The sequence below is a fragment of the Phalacrocorax aristotelis genome, chromosome 8, assembly GCF_949628215.1.
Source record: "Phalacrocorax aristotelis chromosome 8, bGulAri2.1, whole genome shotgun sequence".
NCBI classification, from domain to species: Eukaryota; Metazoa; Chordata; class Aves; order Suliformes; family Phalacrocoracidae; genus Phalacrocorax; species Phalacrocorax aristotelis.
The window spans coordinates 2,195,653-2,210,398 of NC_134283.1; the positions used below are offsets into that span (position 1 = coordinate 2,195,653).

At 62.7% G+C, this 14,746-nt stretch overlaps 3 protein-coding genes across 17 annotated transcripts in view; 1 reads left to right on the forward strand and 2 right to left on the reverse strand.

Moving 5' to 3' along the window:
* Window positions 1-3,128, reverse strand: part of ZC3H18 (zinc finger CCCH-type containing 18) — a 50,551-nt gene extending 47,423 nt beyond the window's left edge. For 8 of the 13 annotated variants that reach the window (XM_075101189.1, XM_075101188.1, XM_075101187.1 and 5 more), the window contains exons 1-2: window positions 2,959-3,128; window positions 2,252-2,335 (exon numbers count right to left, since the gene is read on the reverse strand). The gene's annotated coding sequence lies outside the window, so the exon portion shown is untranslated. The other 5 variants (XM_075101179.1, XM_075101178.1, XM_075101180.1 and 2 more) reach the window with 5 other exon arrangements.
* Window positions 3,129-6,298: 3,170 nt separating this feature from the next.
* CIDEC (cell death inducing DFFA like effector c) lies at window positions 6,299-8,229 on the forward strand. 2 transcript variants are annotated; one of them, XM_075101194.1, is made up of 6 exons: window positions 6,299-6,317; window positions 6,736-6,808; window positions 6,982-7,123; window positions 7,232-7,381; window positions 7,534-7,718; window positions 7,842-8,229. In XM_075101194.1, exons 2-6 carry the CDS (start codon window positions 6,759-6,761, stop codon window positions 8,026-8,028), a joined length of 714 nt encoding a protein of 237 aa, XP_074957295.1. In that variant the 5' UTR covers window positions 6,299-6,317; window positions 6,736-6,758; the 3' UTR covers window positions 8,029-8,229. The 2 variants fall into 2 exon arrangements, with proteins under 2 accessions (XP_074957295.1, XP_074957294.1); XM_075101193.1 differs by lacking the exon at window positions 6,299-6,317 and adding an exon at window positions 6,519-6,653.
* Window positions 8,230-9,161: 932 nt separating this feature from the next.
* ZFPM1 (zinc finger protein, FOG family member 1) overlaps window positions 9,162-14,746 on the reverse strand; it is a 33,519-nt gene continuing 27,934 nt past the window's right edge. The window contains exons 5-10 of one of the 2 annotated variants that reach the window (XM_075101192.1): window positions 14,262-14,364; window positions 13,257-13,469; window positions 12,907-13,131; window positions 12,474-12,569; window positions 12,178-12,327; window positions 9,162-11,999 (exon numbers count right to left, since the gene is read on the reverse strand). In XM_075101192.1, the coding sequence (XP_074957293.1) occupies window positions 9,775-11,999; window positions 12,178-12,327; window positions 12,474-12,569; window positions 12,907-13,131; window positions 13,257-13,469; window positions 14,262-14,364 (3,012 nt within the window). In that variant the 3' untranslated portion in view covers window positions 9,162-9,774. Of the gene's footprint in view, window positions 12,000-12,177; window positions 12,328-12,473; window positions 12,570-12,906; window positions 13,132-13,256; window positions 13,470-14,261; window positions 14,368-14,746 lie in introns of both variants that reach the window. The other variant, XM_075101191.1, reaches the window with a different exon arrangement.

A 14,746-nucleotide genomic window follows, 5' to 3' on the forward strand; every position in this document is an offset into this window, starting at 1 on the left:
CGCTTCTGTTAGGTGATTTGCCCAAGACAAGAGGTGGACAAGTCAGAGCGCTGGAACTCTTAGCAGCAGGTCTGTTTTCAAGATCAAGCCCAACTTCTACTCTCTGTTAAATGAAGATTGCCAAAAGGTACAAAACCAGGAGGAAGAAATGCCAACCAGGTTTTAGTCTGCGGTCACACGTGTACCTTGTATGCTGCTCTAAGGCAGCACAGCCTTTCACGGACACACATTCCAATCCGTGGCTCTCGACAGCCCCTGTTGCTGGCAGGAGGCTCAAATTCTGTTTCTTACTGCTCTATGCTGGGCTGTTTTCAGTTAGAACTCATGAAAACTTTGAGCAGCATCTTCAATTAAGCCAATAACATTAAGCTTTGTGACAACTGACCAACTTCCTGCTGCAGGTGGTGCTGCTGGAACTAGTACGGGAAGGAATACGACAGGATGGCAGCTTACTCTAACCCACTGCAGCACCTATAGGATAAAGCTGTGAGCTAAGATGGGATTTGAAACAGTCACCAAGGGAAAAATACTCCTGGCAAGCATTCCTTCCATTCATTAAATTCCTCCCTCCTAGGGTGAGCCTTTACACAGTGCCACAAAAAGCTTTTTCCAAGTGAGCAAAGAATACGCCTTGGATATCGTACAGGAACCAACAGCTCTGACAGTTCCAGTGCCTCTAGTAGCAGGAAGGCACCGAGTACCCTACAGAAAACTGGGGCTTGACAGAGCCATCAGCTTCAATCTTGAAATCCTACAAATCGTCAGTCAGATGGCAAAAACCAAGTGCATACCCAACTTCTGTGCCCCCCCCCCCCCCACCAGCAGAGACCTTGCAGCTCATGGGGTGGTCAAGGGACAGACGCGAAGGAAAGCAGCAAGGAGCCTCTTTGCTTCAGGTGGAAATCTTTGTGATAAAAAGGAGGAAAAACACTTTCTAGCAGCCAAGCAGCTTGATGTAAAATCAGAACGGTTTCCATTAATCAGATAAATAAAACCAGGGGTTATGTAGAACAGAAAAGTTCTGGAACATGGTCTAAGCCAGGCCATGAGGACAGGTGAGAAGAGAAGCACAGCACCAAAAGATTTTGGGAAGAAAGAATTGGAAAACTGAAGCAAAACAGAACCAATGGACAGGTATCACAATGGGGGAAATGTATGGAAGAATAGCAACAACAGGAAGAGGAGGAAATAAAATGCTTGTGATCTTGGAAAAAAGCATCAGGTAAGACTGAAAAGACATGCAGAACAAAAGCAACGCACCCAGTCCTCTGCTTTGAATGAAACTATGGTCGTTAACAAGGCTAGTTAACCAAAATACACACTTATCTGCATCCTTAGAGAGGCACAGACTTTGAAGATGCATAGCAAACTTCAATTACTGAGCAGCTGTCAGGAGAGCTTTTAATGCAGGAAACTGAGCTGCTCTTCAGTATTCATTTAAGAGAACTGCTTGGTGACAGACATTTTCAGCATTTAAGGAAGAGCTCAGAGAGCTCCGATGCGGAATGTTAACAACCGCTTCCTGTCAGGCAGACTTTGGGACCGAAACGTGAAGAGAAATGGCACCATAAAGAGCTGGATGTGTTCTCACAATGTAACCGGTTTTCCTGTTGCTGGAGAACACACAGCTCTTCCTGCAGCTCTCTGCTGGCAAATCCTAATTTTGATTTATCAGTGCCTCAGTCCCGTGACAGAAAACAAGGATGATTATACCCGTGTTCTGTAGGATTTGGGGATGATCACACTCAAGAGGCTAAGTTTACTCAGAACATTGGATCAGACTGTCTTGATTAGACTGTTACGCTTTTCTTTAATCTAGACAAACCTTAGGAAGACCAGGAGAAAGAATTCACACCTTGGAGGTGCTGCTCTTGCTACAGCCAAAGCAGCACCATTAACAGTTGTTTCAGAAGAGCTGAGCTACCAACAGCAAGAAGAGAAAATATTAGTGTGGAACTGAAATGACAGCTCTGGGAAGAGACAACCCCACTGAGATGACTCTCAAAGGAATTTTAAATAACCCGCAGCAGCTATGTGTTAGAGCACTTGCAAAGACAATGGCAGCTCTGAGCAGGGAGGAGGGCAGACAACACCAACAAGCGCTCCACGGGCGACGCGCCCACCCATCGTAGAAGTGACCCCCATGTATGACATACTCATCACGGGATGGACCCCCAAGTGCAGCTAGTGCTGCTGCAGGTCTTTGATCCTTCTCTCCTCCCCACCCCAGCTCCCCACGCTCCCCCCTTACCTCACAGGGCCTCCTGCCAGGCTGAGGTCCTCCTGCTGTGCCCCCTGGGCCAAGGCTGCTGGAGCTCTCCCTGTTCCCACCTGCCTGGCAGCAGGGGCGGGGACGGGACAGTCAGAGCTGCTGCACCCCCGGGGTCCAACCATCCCCTGTGCTGCTCCCAGAAGGAGAGCAGCCCCCACCAGCACCCCTAGTTGGGGCCATCCCCTTCTATAACACCCACCCAAAATTAAGGGTCCCCCCCAAGCTAGTGCTGCCCCGGCATCCCCTATCTAGTCAGCCCCCCCCCCCCCCCCCCCGAAAGCAAGGCTGCACCCCCAGCAAATCCCAGGGACCCCCACCCCAAGCACCCCTCCTCTCCATCCCACCCTCCACCGAGGGGTGCCCACCCCAACCCCTGCCCCACTCCAAACCGGGGCTGCTGCCCTTCCATCACCTCTACCCGGCGTTTTCCCCCCAGACCCCCCCATTCCCAAACCGGTGACCCCCCCTCCCCAAACCAGGGACCCCCCCACGCTGGGCCCGCCCATTCCCAGAGAGAGGGCCCCCCCCGCGGGGGGCGCCCCCGCTCCCCAGCCCCCCCGCACCAGCGCTGCCCCCACCTTAGGCCGCTCCCCCCGGTTCCGCTGGCGCCCGGGCCCGCCCCCCCTCCCCGGCGCTAGGCCGCAGCCGGCGCCCGCCGATCGTGGCCGTGCGGGGCAGCGGCTCACCTGTGCGGGCGGGCGCGGCGGGCCGGGCCGGGGCGGCGGAGGGGGGGGGTCGGGCCGGGGGGAGGCGCGGGGGAGGGGAGGGGCGGCGAAGCGGCGGCGGCAGCAGCGGCGCGGGACGGGGCCTCTACTCGCGGCGGCGCAGGGCGGCCATGGCGTGACGTCACCCAGGCGCGACGGCTCTGCGCGCCGGGGGGAGGGGAGGGGCAGGGCGGCCGAGCGCGTACTGGTCCCCCTTCCCGCGCGCGCGCGCGTGCGTACACCACCGCGACCCGGCCGCGTCTTAAAGGGGACGCGCACCCAAGGGGTGTGGCGGGGTGTGGCTGAGGCGTTAAACGGCGGGGAGCGTGCACGCATGCGCACACCCGCAAGGAAGGGACCGTCTACCTGCCTTTTATTAAAGCCTTTGATACTGCCTCCCACAGCATCCAGCATTATGGACCCGAGGGAATGTCATCTATGACGGATGTCACCTATCTGAGGCCTTTCGCGCAGTCCCCCACAGCATCCTTCTCTCCAAACTGGGGAGATACAGATTTGATGTGGGGACCGTTTGGTGGATAAGGGATGGGTTGGATGGTCCCATCCAGAGGGTGGTGGTCCACGGCTCGACGTCCAGATGGAGGCTGGTGTCGAGTGGTGCCCCTCAGCGGTCCGTACTGGGACCGGTACTATTTAATACCTTCTTCAGTGACACAGACAGCAGAATCGAGTGCACCCTCAGCAAGTTTGCAGATGACACCAAGCTGAGTGGTGCAGGTGACACATCAGAAGGATGGGATGTCATCCAGAGAGACCTGGACAAGCTGGAGGCGTGGGCCTGGGAGAACCTCGTGAGGTTCAACAAGGCCAAGGGCAAGGTCCTGCACCTGGGCCAGGGCAACCCCCGGTATCCATACAGGCTACCCTTGAACAGATCAACACTCCCGCACGATTTGGTGTCATCTGCAAACTTACTGAGGGCTCGCTCAGTCCCCTCATCCAGATCATTGATAAAGATAGATATTAAACAAGACTGGCCCCAAAACTGAGCCCTGGGGAACCCCGCTGTGATCGGCCGCCGGCTGGATTTACCTCCGCTCACCACAACTCTCTGGGCTCAGCCATCCAGCCAGGTTTATACCCAGCAAAGAGCACACCCATCCAAGCCATGAGCCGCCAGCTTCTCTAGGAGGATCACCATAAAATGCCCTGAGCTGGAAGGGGACCCACAAGGACCATCAAGCCCAGCTCCCGTCACTGCACAGGACACCCCAAATTCACACCGTGTCTCTGAGGGCCTTGGCCAAGTGCTTCTGGAACATCGCCAGGCTGGTGACGTGATGCCTCCCTGGGCAGCCTGTGCCAGGGCTCCACCACCCTCTGGGGGAAGAACCTTCCCCTAATGCCCAGCCTAACCCTCCCCTGGCACATCTCCCTGCCATTCCCTCGGGTCCTGGCGTTGGTCACCAGAGAGCAGAGACCAGCCCTGCCCCTCCTCCTGCCCTCGGGAGGGAGCTGCAGAGCGCCATGAGGGCTGCCCTCGGCCCCCTCTGCTCCAGCTGAACAGACCCAGGGACTCCAGCCGCTCCCCGTACGGTTTCCCCTCTAAACCCTTCCCCAGCCCCGTGGCCCTCCGGGACACTCTCTGGTACCTTTATACCCCCAATGTCCTGCGGTGCCCAACGCTGCCCACAGCACTCGGGGTGAGGCCGCCCCAGCGCGGGGCAGAGCGGGACAATCCCCCCCCTCGCCCGGCTGCGATGTGGGGCTCGATGCTACCCAGGGCACGGCTGGCCCTCTGGGCTGCCAGGGCACGCTGGTGGCTCGTGTTCAACATGCAGCTAGACACACGCATATGTGCACACGCCATACACCCGTGAACATGTAGAGGTGTTCGTGCACGCACGCCCCTGGAGGGTATGCAGCTGCAGGCACACACAGGGGTAGAACATGAGGTACAGAGGGAAAGGCATGCACAGGGAGGTGCATGAACATGAATGCACGCATGTGAAAGTACGCATACGTGTGTGTGTGCATGCAGAGGGGTACACACGTGTATGTGTGACTGTGGGTACAGACACGCATACCCACACGCGGAGCTACGCCTACATGCAGGTGTGCTCACGGAGCTGCACATGTGAACATGCAGCTAGCCATGCCTGCACGCAGGCCCACGGAGACGTGCACATGTGCATACACACACGTTAACACGTGCCTCTGTAGGTACACGCATGCAGAAATATATGAACACGCATACACATGAACGTACACATAAATGTATGTATGTAGACACACAGAGGTACAGGTACATGCAAATGGATATGGACATGCATGGGGGTAGACACACACATGTGGACACGTGCCTGCACACGTGGAGGAGTATATATGCACACACAGAAGCATGCCGCACACATGCACACTCACATGTGCACACAAAAGCGCTGGAGGTGATGGCTCATGGCCGTGGGGTGCAGACCCCTCGGGCAGCCCCTTTCACACCCCCAACCCAGCCTGGATGGCACTGCGGGTGCTGCTCCGGCTCTCCCCAACGCCAACAGGAGCAAGGGCCAGCGGCCGCAGCATGGTCGCAGGTCGCTGCCTGCCTGCTCAGCGCCCCGTCCCTCCCCGTTAATGAGCGGCCTTGCCAGTGGTCCCGACTGCCTGGGCTTCTCCCTCCCCGGGGGGCTGCTGCCCATGCTGGGTGCGTGTCCGCTCTCCTGGTCCTCCACCCGACCTGCCTTGGGGCTGCTGCTTTTGCAGGATCCCGAAGCCTGTGGCGTCTCCTTGCACAGCCCACGACATGCCCCGACTGCTCCGCACCTTTGCTGCCCGGCTGACCCAGGCCCTGGCTCCGCATCCTTTGCAGCACCCCCCAGCCCCAGGGTCCCGGGGCCACCAGCCCGCCCTGGGCACCCCATGGCACCCCGCTCTGCTGCAGCTCGCCTGGGAGCCGTGGCCGCTCCTTTCCCTCCGGCCAGCCGGCTCCAACCACCCCTTGGCAACCTCAAGGCACCAACCCCATGGGCCCCTCGTCTTTCCCAGCTCGCCAGCCTGGGGCCAAATTCAGCCCCGGGGGGTGCAGGGGTGGTGTCTGGAGGTGCAAAATGCCCAGGAGGCTGCTTGCTGGGGGCACTGGGAGGGGGCTCGCTGGGGGCAGCCCATGGGATGCTGGTGGGTCTGGGCTGGGGGACACTCCATCACCCCACCACTGGCCCTGCCCACTGCCCTGGCCCCACCCCTTGTACCAGCAAGCCAGGAGGTGATTGGCTCAGACAGGAGGGGGCGGGGCTGGGTGGGCGGAGTCTTTGGGTGACAGGTATATAGGATGCGGTGGGGGTTGGGGGTGAATGATTTACTGTGGAGGTGTTGGTGTCTGCTGGGTGAGTGAGGATGGGGATGCCGATGCGGATGCTCCTGGCTGGAGAAGTCCCTGGAGCAACAGGGTTGCCCCTATGGGTGCCCCTGACTCCCCAAAGCCTTCCTTGCCCCCCCACCCCGAGGGGCTGGGGTGAGGGTGTAGCCCTGTGCCCATGTCTCACCTTTGCTCCAGTGCTGACTCAGTCTCCCACATGCTGCTTTGTGCAAGAGCTGTGCTGGCAGGCAGACTCTGACCAGGCGGCCGCCGTCAGCCCGGCCAAAGGGCAGGCACAGCCCCTGCGTAAAGGCAGCTGTGCTGGGGTGGTGGCTCATCGCTGCTCTGGAGCTGAGGACAGGAGGTGCTGGTGGGAAGGAGTCTCCCACAGTGGAGAGGAGCTGAAGACTGCTCTTGCTCAGGGCTGAATCCTTCTTCCCCAGCAGGCTGGACCGTGCTCCTTGCAAAGATGGATTACGCCAAGTCCCTGAGCCTGCGCCTGGCTGCCCCTGTCTCCAAGTAAGTGCCGGGAGCCACTGTCCCTGGGGTGGGGGACATCAGAGCCCTCCCTGCTTTGGCACCTCTCAGCTCCCTGAGTGGATGTGCTGCTCCCCACTGACGCCTGGGGGGCTGGCACTGCCTGGGGCTGGCAGTGGATCTCAGGACACCCCAATCCCTCCATCCCTCCCCAGATGTGTCTCAGCAAGTGCCTCCATGACCCAGCAGCTGCTGTCGAGCCCAGCCCCGCGGCCCAGACCCTACCGCGTCTGTAACTGGGACCGCAGCCTGCGCAAGGGCGTCATGGCACAGAGCCTCGCTGAGCTGCTGCACCAGGTGAGCTGGGGGCTGGCTGGCTGGCTGCCTGCCAGGGGGCTGTCCGTCTGCCCAGGTGGGTGGTGGGCTGGCTGCCCCCATCCATGCTCACCCACAGCACCCTTGCAGGCTCAGAGTGCCTTCCTCACCCCTGGTCCTGTCTCGCTGGTGCTGGATGAGGATGGCACCGCGGTGGAGACAGAGTCTTTTTTCCGGACGCTGGAAGAGGGCACGGTGCTGATGGTCCTGAGCGAGGGGCAGACCTGGGCTGCCTCCAAGGTGAGTACACCCCTGAGGGGTGGGAGCCTGGTTTGTCCCATCTGCATCCCCTACTGGGATCAGTGGGGAGATGATGCTGGGCTGGGAGGTATCAGGGATGCTGGGTGAGGTGGGACTGGGAGGATGGGTAACCCAGTCCCACTCTCCCCTAGACACCTGGCTACCAGTTCAGCCTGTCCCGTAAGCCCCCTCGGAGGATCGATGTTGCCTGCGTCACCTTTGACCTCTATAAGACCAACCCACGGGACCTGGGCTGCCTCAATGTCAAAGCCACACTCTATGGCACCTACAGCATGTCCTACGACCTGCGCTGCTATGGGGCCAAGCGGCTGATGAAGTGAGTGTTGGGGGGCCAGAGATGGCTCCGGGAGTGGGGATGCTTCGGTGGGGGACCAACACTGCTGCCCCTAGCTTCTGTGGGGTGCAAGAAGGGATACTTACCCCCTTCCTCTCTGCCCAGGGAAGCCCTGCGCTGGACGCTCTTCACGATGCAGGCCACTGGCCACGTCCTGCTTGGCACCTCCTGCTACATGCAGCAGCTCCTGGATGCCACGGAGGAGCCAAAGGAGGTGGAGAGCAGCTCCCCGCTCCAGAGCCTCCTGCCCTGCAGCCTCCCACCCCTGCCTCACAGGAAGATGCTACAGTGAGGGTTGGGAGCCCTGTCCCCCCTCTTCTATCACTCCCCCCAATTCCTTGGGGGTCTCAGCACCCCACTAGGTCAATGCCTGGGGCTGCCGTGATGCCTGGTACAGCCTCTCCTTGTGTTGTGCTGGCTGAATGTGGCCAGCTCTTCTCTGTAATATCTATTACTCTGTAAATATATTTATTTAAGTAAAGCTGTAACTCTAGCTGTGTCTCACCTCACTTTCACTGGGTGGAAGGCTTGGGGGGGGCTCAGCCACTTACCCCACTTGGCATGTTGGGGCTGTGCTGGGTGGTGGTGCAAGAGTGTGCAAGGAGGGGACCTGTTGCAAGCGGTCCCCAAGGGAACTGCTGCCTTTGTCCTCCTCCCTGTCACCCCAGTGCCCTGGCTGGCGTGTTGGGCTTGCCCCCCACCCCCAGTACTGAGCCAAGACCCCTTCCTGGCACTGCAGGCAAGCTATGATGAGGGGAGGGTGCACCCCTCTTTCTGTGGGGGGTGTGTTTTAGCACCTAGGGTCCCCTGGGGAGCCACCACAGCCCCAGCTGTGCCCACAGGGATTGGAACTGCCCTGCAGCTCCGGGGGTATCATATGGGCCAACAAAACACAGCCTGGGGCGACATTGGGTTATACTGATCTTCCCTGATGGCGAAGGGGGAGAGAATGAGAGCCCAGACCTGCTTGCTGAAGTGCAAGCCCTGCTAGCCATACTGGCCAAGCTGGGAGGGAAGGGAATGACCCACTACGTACCTGTGCTATACTGGGAAGCACTGGGGCAAGCTCTGGAGAGGTAAGAGAAGCTGTGATGCACCACAGGAGACCTAAGCCATGCTCACCTGGGGGCTCCACCGCAGGGATCTGGGGCTCCAGCATGGGAACAGCCAACGCAGCAGAGACCAGAGCTGGGCTCAGGGCAGCACAGCCCACCTGTGGCTCTGGGGGCTTCATTAGCCTGATTGTTAACGAGCCAGCAGCCCAGCCTGGCACAGATGTGTGACACCTGGGGTGAAGTGGGTGTCACTGATGGGTGCGAGGGACAGCACAGGGATGCCGTGCTCTGCCCCACTGTTTCAGGCTGTCCCTGTCCCCAGCCTGATGCCCCTGACCCCACAGGGTGACGGTGGCCATGCCAGCCCCCACAGTGTCCCCCACCTGCATGCAGGTGGCAGCTTGGCTTTATTAGACATATTTATTTCTGTACACACTTTTACACACGGTTCCCAGGGTTGCTTCATCCTTGGCTTCAGTGCCATCTCCCGGCAGGGTCTGGTCCACAGCGGGGGGGCACACACATGCTTCCTAGGGTGCCTGGGGCCAAACCCAGCCACGCCGTGCCCCCCTCCCCATCCCTGTAGTGTCTACCTGGGGGCAGAGCCCCGCTGCAGCCCCCCGGCTGGGGCAGGACCATGCACCTTTCTCCTGCCTCAGTTTCCCTGCAGCATTGGCCCTGGCTGCAGCAGGGGCAGAGGTAGGGGCAGCAAATGCACCAGGGGCTGGAGGGGGGCCGGCCCCCCGCCCCCGCCAGCACCACACTCCCCACTGCAGGGTCATCTGGGATGCACGGGACCCCCAACCCAGGGTGAAGTCCGGGGACACTGGAGGGGGGCTCTCGATGCTGAAGCCGCCCCGGCAGAGCCTGCTGGGGGTCCTCCATCATCCTGACCCCTGCAAGAGGGGGGTGCTGGCCATCGGTTCCCGGTCCCCCAGCCCCTGCAGCCCCCTGAGCAGTGGTGGGGGGCAGTCAGGGGGGCTTTACTTGACGTGCTCGGCAGCGTGGGAGGAGCAGTAATACTTCTTGTGGGCGATGAAGGTGGAGAGGCTGCTGAACTTGATGTTGCAGAGGCGACAGTACCTGTGGTTGCCATTGGGCACGGTGCTGGGCACAGCCTTGGCCGGGGGTGTTTGCACCCCCCTGTCCGTGTAGGTGGGGGGCGTGGGGGGCTTGCGGGTGCCTTCCCGCAGTCCCTCGGGGGCTCCGGGTGAAGCGGGGGGCCGGGGCGAGGCAGGGGGTCGGGGGCTGCCGTCCTGACCTTCCTTGCCGTTCAAACTGTCCCGGTGAAGGCGAGGGGCAGGTGGGCGGGGGGGTGACGCCGCGGGCAGAGGGGGCTCGGGTGTCCTGCCAGCACCAGGCACCGGGGCGTCAGGGAGCCCCTGCCCGGCCGCCGAAGGTTTGGCCATGAAGAGCCCGTGGGCGTTACGGAAGTGCTCGAGGAGGTCGCCCTTTACGGCCCCATTGAGGGGACAGTAGGGACAAGCAGAGAGGGGTCCCTTCGCCCCCGGGGGCGGCAGGGCACCCTTGGGGTGACGCTGCAGCGAGTCCACCCCAGATGCACAGGGGTAGGGGATGCTGGGGCTCCCCGCTGGAGCCGCCCTCACCCGCAGTCCTTCAGGGTCCCCCTCGCCGGGGCTGCCGGGGCTGCGCCGACCCTTGAGGGCGGCAGGCATGGCCCCCTTCATCTTCTGGAGATGCTCGAGGGTGCGGGGTTGCAGCGGGGTGGCCGGGCACTGGTATTTCTTGTGGGCCAGGTAGCTGTCGAGGCTGTTGAAGCTGATGCGGCAGGCGGTGCATTCGTGGTAGTCGGCCAAGGGTAGCAGCGGTGCCGGCGCCGGTTCGCCCTGCCGCCGTGGCTTCTTGCTCAGGTCGATGGGACCGTCGGCATCTGGGCTGGAGTGGGGTGAGGGGGCAGCCCCTGGAGGGTCGGGGGCCGGCGGGGGCTCGGGGGCCGGCGGGGGTTCGGCAGCGCGGTGAGCAGCCCCGTGGATCTCGTAGAGCTTGCGGCGTTTGCGGGTGCGGAGGGGCTGGGGCAGGAAGGGGACTTTGGGGGCACTGGGGCGGCGGAGGGGGGGGTCGTGGCGGGAGGCGCAGTAGAAACGCTTGTGCACCACGTAGGTTTCGTGGCGGCTGAAGCGGATGTTGCACGCCTCGCACAGTGTCTTGCTGGGGTCCTCGTCCCCCTCGTCCCCCGCGGAGCTGCTGGGGCTCTGGCTGTCCTCGCTGCACCGCCCCGACCCCACCTCTGCCTCCGGGGACCCTGCTTTGCCACCCACCTCCTCCGCTTTCACCTCCGACGGGGCAGCTGGCGGTGTGGCATCCTGGCTGGCGTCCCCATCCCCCGCTGGCGTCCCCTGCCCGTCACCCACCAGGGGGGACACTAGCGTCCCTGGGGCAGGAGGACCCTTGGGTGCCCCCGGGGGGGCTTTGAGCTTGCGAGCCCCGGGGGGGCTGTCCTCGGCGAGGTGCCGGCTGGAGCAGTAGAGGCGCTTGTGCACGTAGTAGTTGTTGATGTTGTTGAAGGTGATCTCGCACTCAAAGCACGTGGCACCCTTGGGCACCGGTGTGCTGGTGTAGATGGTGGGTGGCACCGCGCCGCCATGGCCCTGCTTCAGCCGGCTGTGCACCAGCTCCGACATCTTCGCCAGGATCTCCGACGCCTGCGGCACCACCGCAGCTTCGTGGCCAAACACATACTGGGGTAGGAAGACGGTGCCACCGGCTGTGCCCGTCCCCGGCTCACTGGGCACCGGGCTGGAGCCCGGCGTGGGACTGGCGAGCTCCGACTTGACCTTTGCCGAGGGCAGGCTGCGGGGGGATGAGGTCCGGGAGCAGGCGTCGGGGCTGCTGCCCCCCTCGCCGGGGCCGCCGCTTTTCGGTGCCTCTGCCTTGCTTGCTGGGCTGCTGGCGGGCTCCTCCTTGATGCGGACGGTCTCGCCAGAGGAGGAGGAGGATGAGGAGGAGGATGAGGAGGAGGAGGATGGACCTTCCCCGTTCTGTGGCTGGGCTGGTGGTGAGAGCTTGCCGGCCCTGGTGTCGGGGGGTGAGGCGGGTGGTGCGGTGGGGGGCACGGCATCGGAGCCGGGCGGTGGGGTGGGCAGGGGGCCGTGCAGCACCACGTGCTGCGGCAGTGCCGGCAGCCCCTCCGGCAGGAACGCCGGCAGGCTGCACTTCCGCAGGGACGCGTTGTTCGTCTGGCTCAGCCCTGCCGAGGGGAGAGAGGCACCGCCGTTACCCGACATCCCTGGCGCGGGGATGCTCGCCCCGTCCCCCTGCCTCCCTCCCTGGAGCCGTTCGGGGGCCGCAGCCCTCCGTGGCAATGCCAGACTCTGCGCGGGGCGGCCGCACGCGTTCCCCTGCAAGCCGCAGCCCGTGGTACCCACCAGGGGCGAGGGGTTTGGCAGCGGGCAGGGCTGGCCCTGGCGAGTACACCTCTCCCTTGGAGCCCGGCTGGCAGATCATGTGGTTGGTGACCAAGTGGCTGTAGAGGATGTCCCTCGTGGTGGAGATGAAGCCGCAGCTGTGGCAGACGCCTGCAGGGATCATGGCATGGGGCTGAGCGGGCAGGATGGCACCCGGCAGGGGAGGAGGAGACTCGTGGGGAGCGGGTCCCCATCCCCAGGCTGTGCTCGAGGGGACAAGGGGGTCCCCGTGGGGACACCGAGCAGCGCTCACTCACCGTTCAGGGTGTCTGTGTGTACCTTCAGGTGACGCTCGCAGTTGGCTTTTGTGGTGAAGGCAGAGAGGCAGATCAGGCAGACGAACGGCCGCTCTCCTGCAGGATAGACAGACAGGCAGACTCCTCAGTGCCAAGGGAAGGGGGATGGGGACCACAAGGACACCCCATGGGGCCATGTGGGCCAGGAGGGTGCTGGCTGCAGGAAGCAGTATCCCCCTACAACTTTAAAGGGCTGAGATGCGGGGAAGACCTACAAGCGAGTGGTCCCAAACCAGTAGCCCAACTGGGGAAGAATCTCATCTAACTGGTCACCATTCTGCAGCCCCCCAACATCCCTGCCCTTCCACCCCGCCGCTCCTGGGGCGGTCCTTGCATGTGGCGCGGTGTCCCCCGGCTGCAGCAGCGTGGCGTGCCGTGCCATGCCGTGCCGTACCGCTGTGGCTCCGCATGTGGATCTCCAAGGAGCTGGCACTGGGGCAGCTCTTCTTGCACTGGGGGAAGGGGCAGACGCGCTCGTTAGGGTAGGTCTCCTTGGGCTTCTCCTCCAGGGCGGGCGAGCCGGCGCTCTGCCGGCTGGCACAGTAGTACATCAGGTGGGCTTGCAGGTTGCGCTCGCTTCGGTACCAGATCCCGCAATCCTTGCACGGGAAGACGTCCTCTGCAGAGGGGAAGGGACGTACATCACTTGCAGGATGGGCTGAGGAACGCCGGCATGGTCCCGGCCCCGCGGGTTGCACCGTGTCCCCCCCACCCCGGCCGTGCTCTCCGTCCCCGGGCACTCACTGTTAACCACGGCGGTGGCCAGGATGGCGGCCATGCCGGCTTGCTGCGGCAGCAGCTGGATGTCCGAGTGCAGCGCGGCCGGGTACGGCGAGTCACCGGGCTCCGCTTTCACCACGTGGTGGTTGGGGATGGCCGGCGGCTCCGCCACCACGAAGGCGCACACGGCCTCGTCCTCCTGCAGGGCACGCGTCGTCCGGCACCACAGGGCTTTGTCTGGGGGTGGGGGTGGGTGGGCAGGGGTCAGCATGGACCCCCCCCCACCCCAGACCCCCATCTTGTGCTGCTGCCCGCATGGCCCTGCGCCCTCCTGTCCCCTCTGCCCCTGTCCCCGCTGCCCTGGCAGCGCCCGGTGCTCCCTCCCAGCCATGGCTGAGCTCCGGCTTGCCTGGAGATGGCGGTGTCTGCCTGCGCCTGAGCGCTGCCTGGCACGGCCCTGCCTGCTAGGAGGCTCCCGCTCGGCCGTGCGCCCATGCTCGCGCCCATGCTCGCACCCATGCTTGCACAGAGTCTTGCACCGAGTATCGCACCGATGCTCGCGCCGAGTCTTACACCAACGCGCGCAGTAATGCTTGCACCAGTGCTCACGCTGAGTCTTGCACCAACGCTTGCACCAACGCTCACGCTGAGTCTTACACGGGTACGTGCAGCAACCCCTGCACTGAGTCTTGCCCCAGCCGCATGCACTAACGCTTGCAGCAATATTTGCACCAGCCACTGCATGCTGGGACCCTCCTCTTATCCCCCAAGAGCCAGACAGGGCACAAGCCCCAGGGACGGCCGGCGGTGGGTCACGGAGGAGCAGGCGCTGCCCCAGTAGGTGTGGGGGGGCCATGGGCACTGGCTCGGGTGGGCAGGCTGGGGACACGGCTGGTCCTGGGATGGATGCGGGACAGGGACTCATCCCTTGGTGGCAGCACCCCCTCCCTCACCCAAGTGCCAGGGCAGCCATGCCCCCACCCCGGGACCCCCCCCTCGGGCACGGGGACACGCGGCATCGGTACCAACCCTTCCTGTAGATGACGGCGTTGGCGTCGGGCTCTCCGGGCACGAGGGGCAGCCGGGACAACCAGCAGCTCTCATCCCCCAGCACTAGCGTCACGGGTGGGCTCTGCTGATGGCAGGGAGAGAGGGGTGAGCACCGCTCCCCAAAACACCCTGGGGTCAGGGTGGGGGGTCTGGCAGTGGGGGGCCACAGCGCTCCCTGCTCAGCCAGTGCCCGGCTCTGCCTTCCCACATCTCTAATGAATATTAATGAGCAGAAAGGGAGGGGGGGAATTAATCTGCCTGATCCTCTGATGGCTGCCGCGGTAACGATATGAAATCTAATTATTCGTCCCAATATTTCTAAACCCTCCAACTCAGCCTGACAGTCGCAGCCAGTTGAGGCCTTATCACCGCCAGGAGCCGAGTGCCGTCAGCGTGATAAACCCCACGCGCACGCGCTTGCACACGCGCGTGCACGTCCCGCGGGTGCACGCGCGGCACCCGCG

Coding starts and splice junctions, on each gene's coding strand:
- CIDEC (XM_075101194.1), top strand. CDS start 6,759: ATGGATTACGCCAAGTCCCTGAGCCTGCGCCTGGCTGCCCCTGTCTCC. Junction 6,809..6,981: donor CTGGCTGCCCCTGTCTCCAA/GTAAGTGCCGGG, acceptor ATCCCTCCCCAG/ATGTGTCTCAGCAAGTGCCT. Junction 7,382..7,533: donor AGACCTGGGCTGCCTCCAAG/GTGAGTACACCC, acceptor ACTCTCCCCTAG/ACACCTGGCTACCAGTTCAG.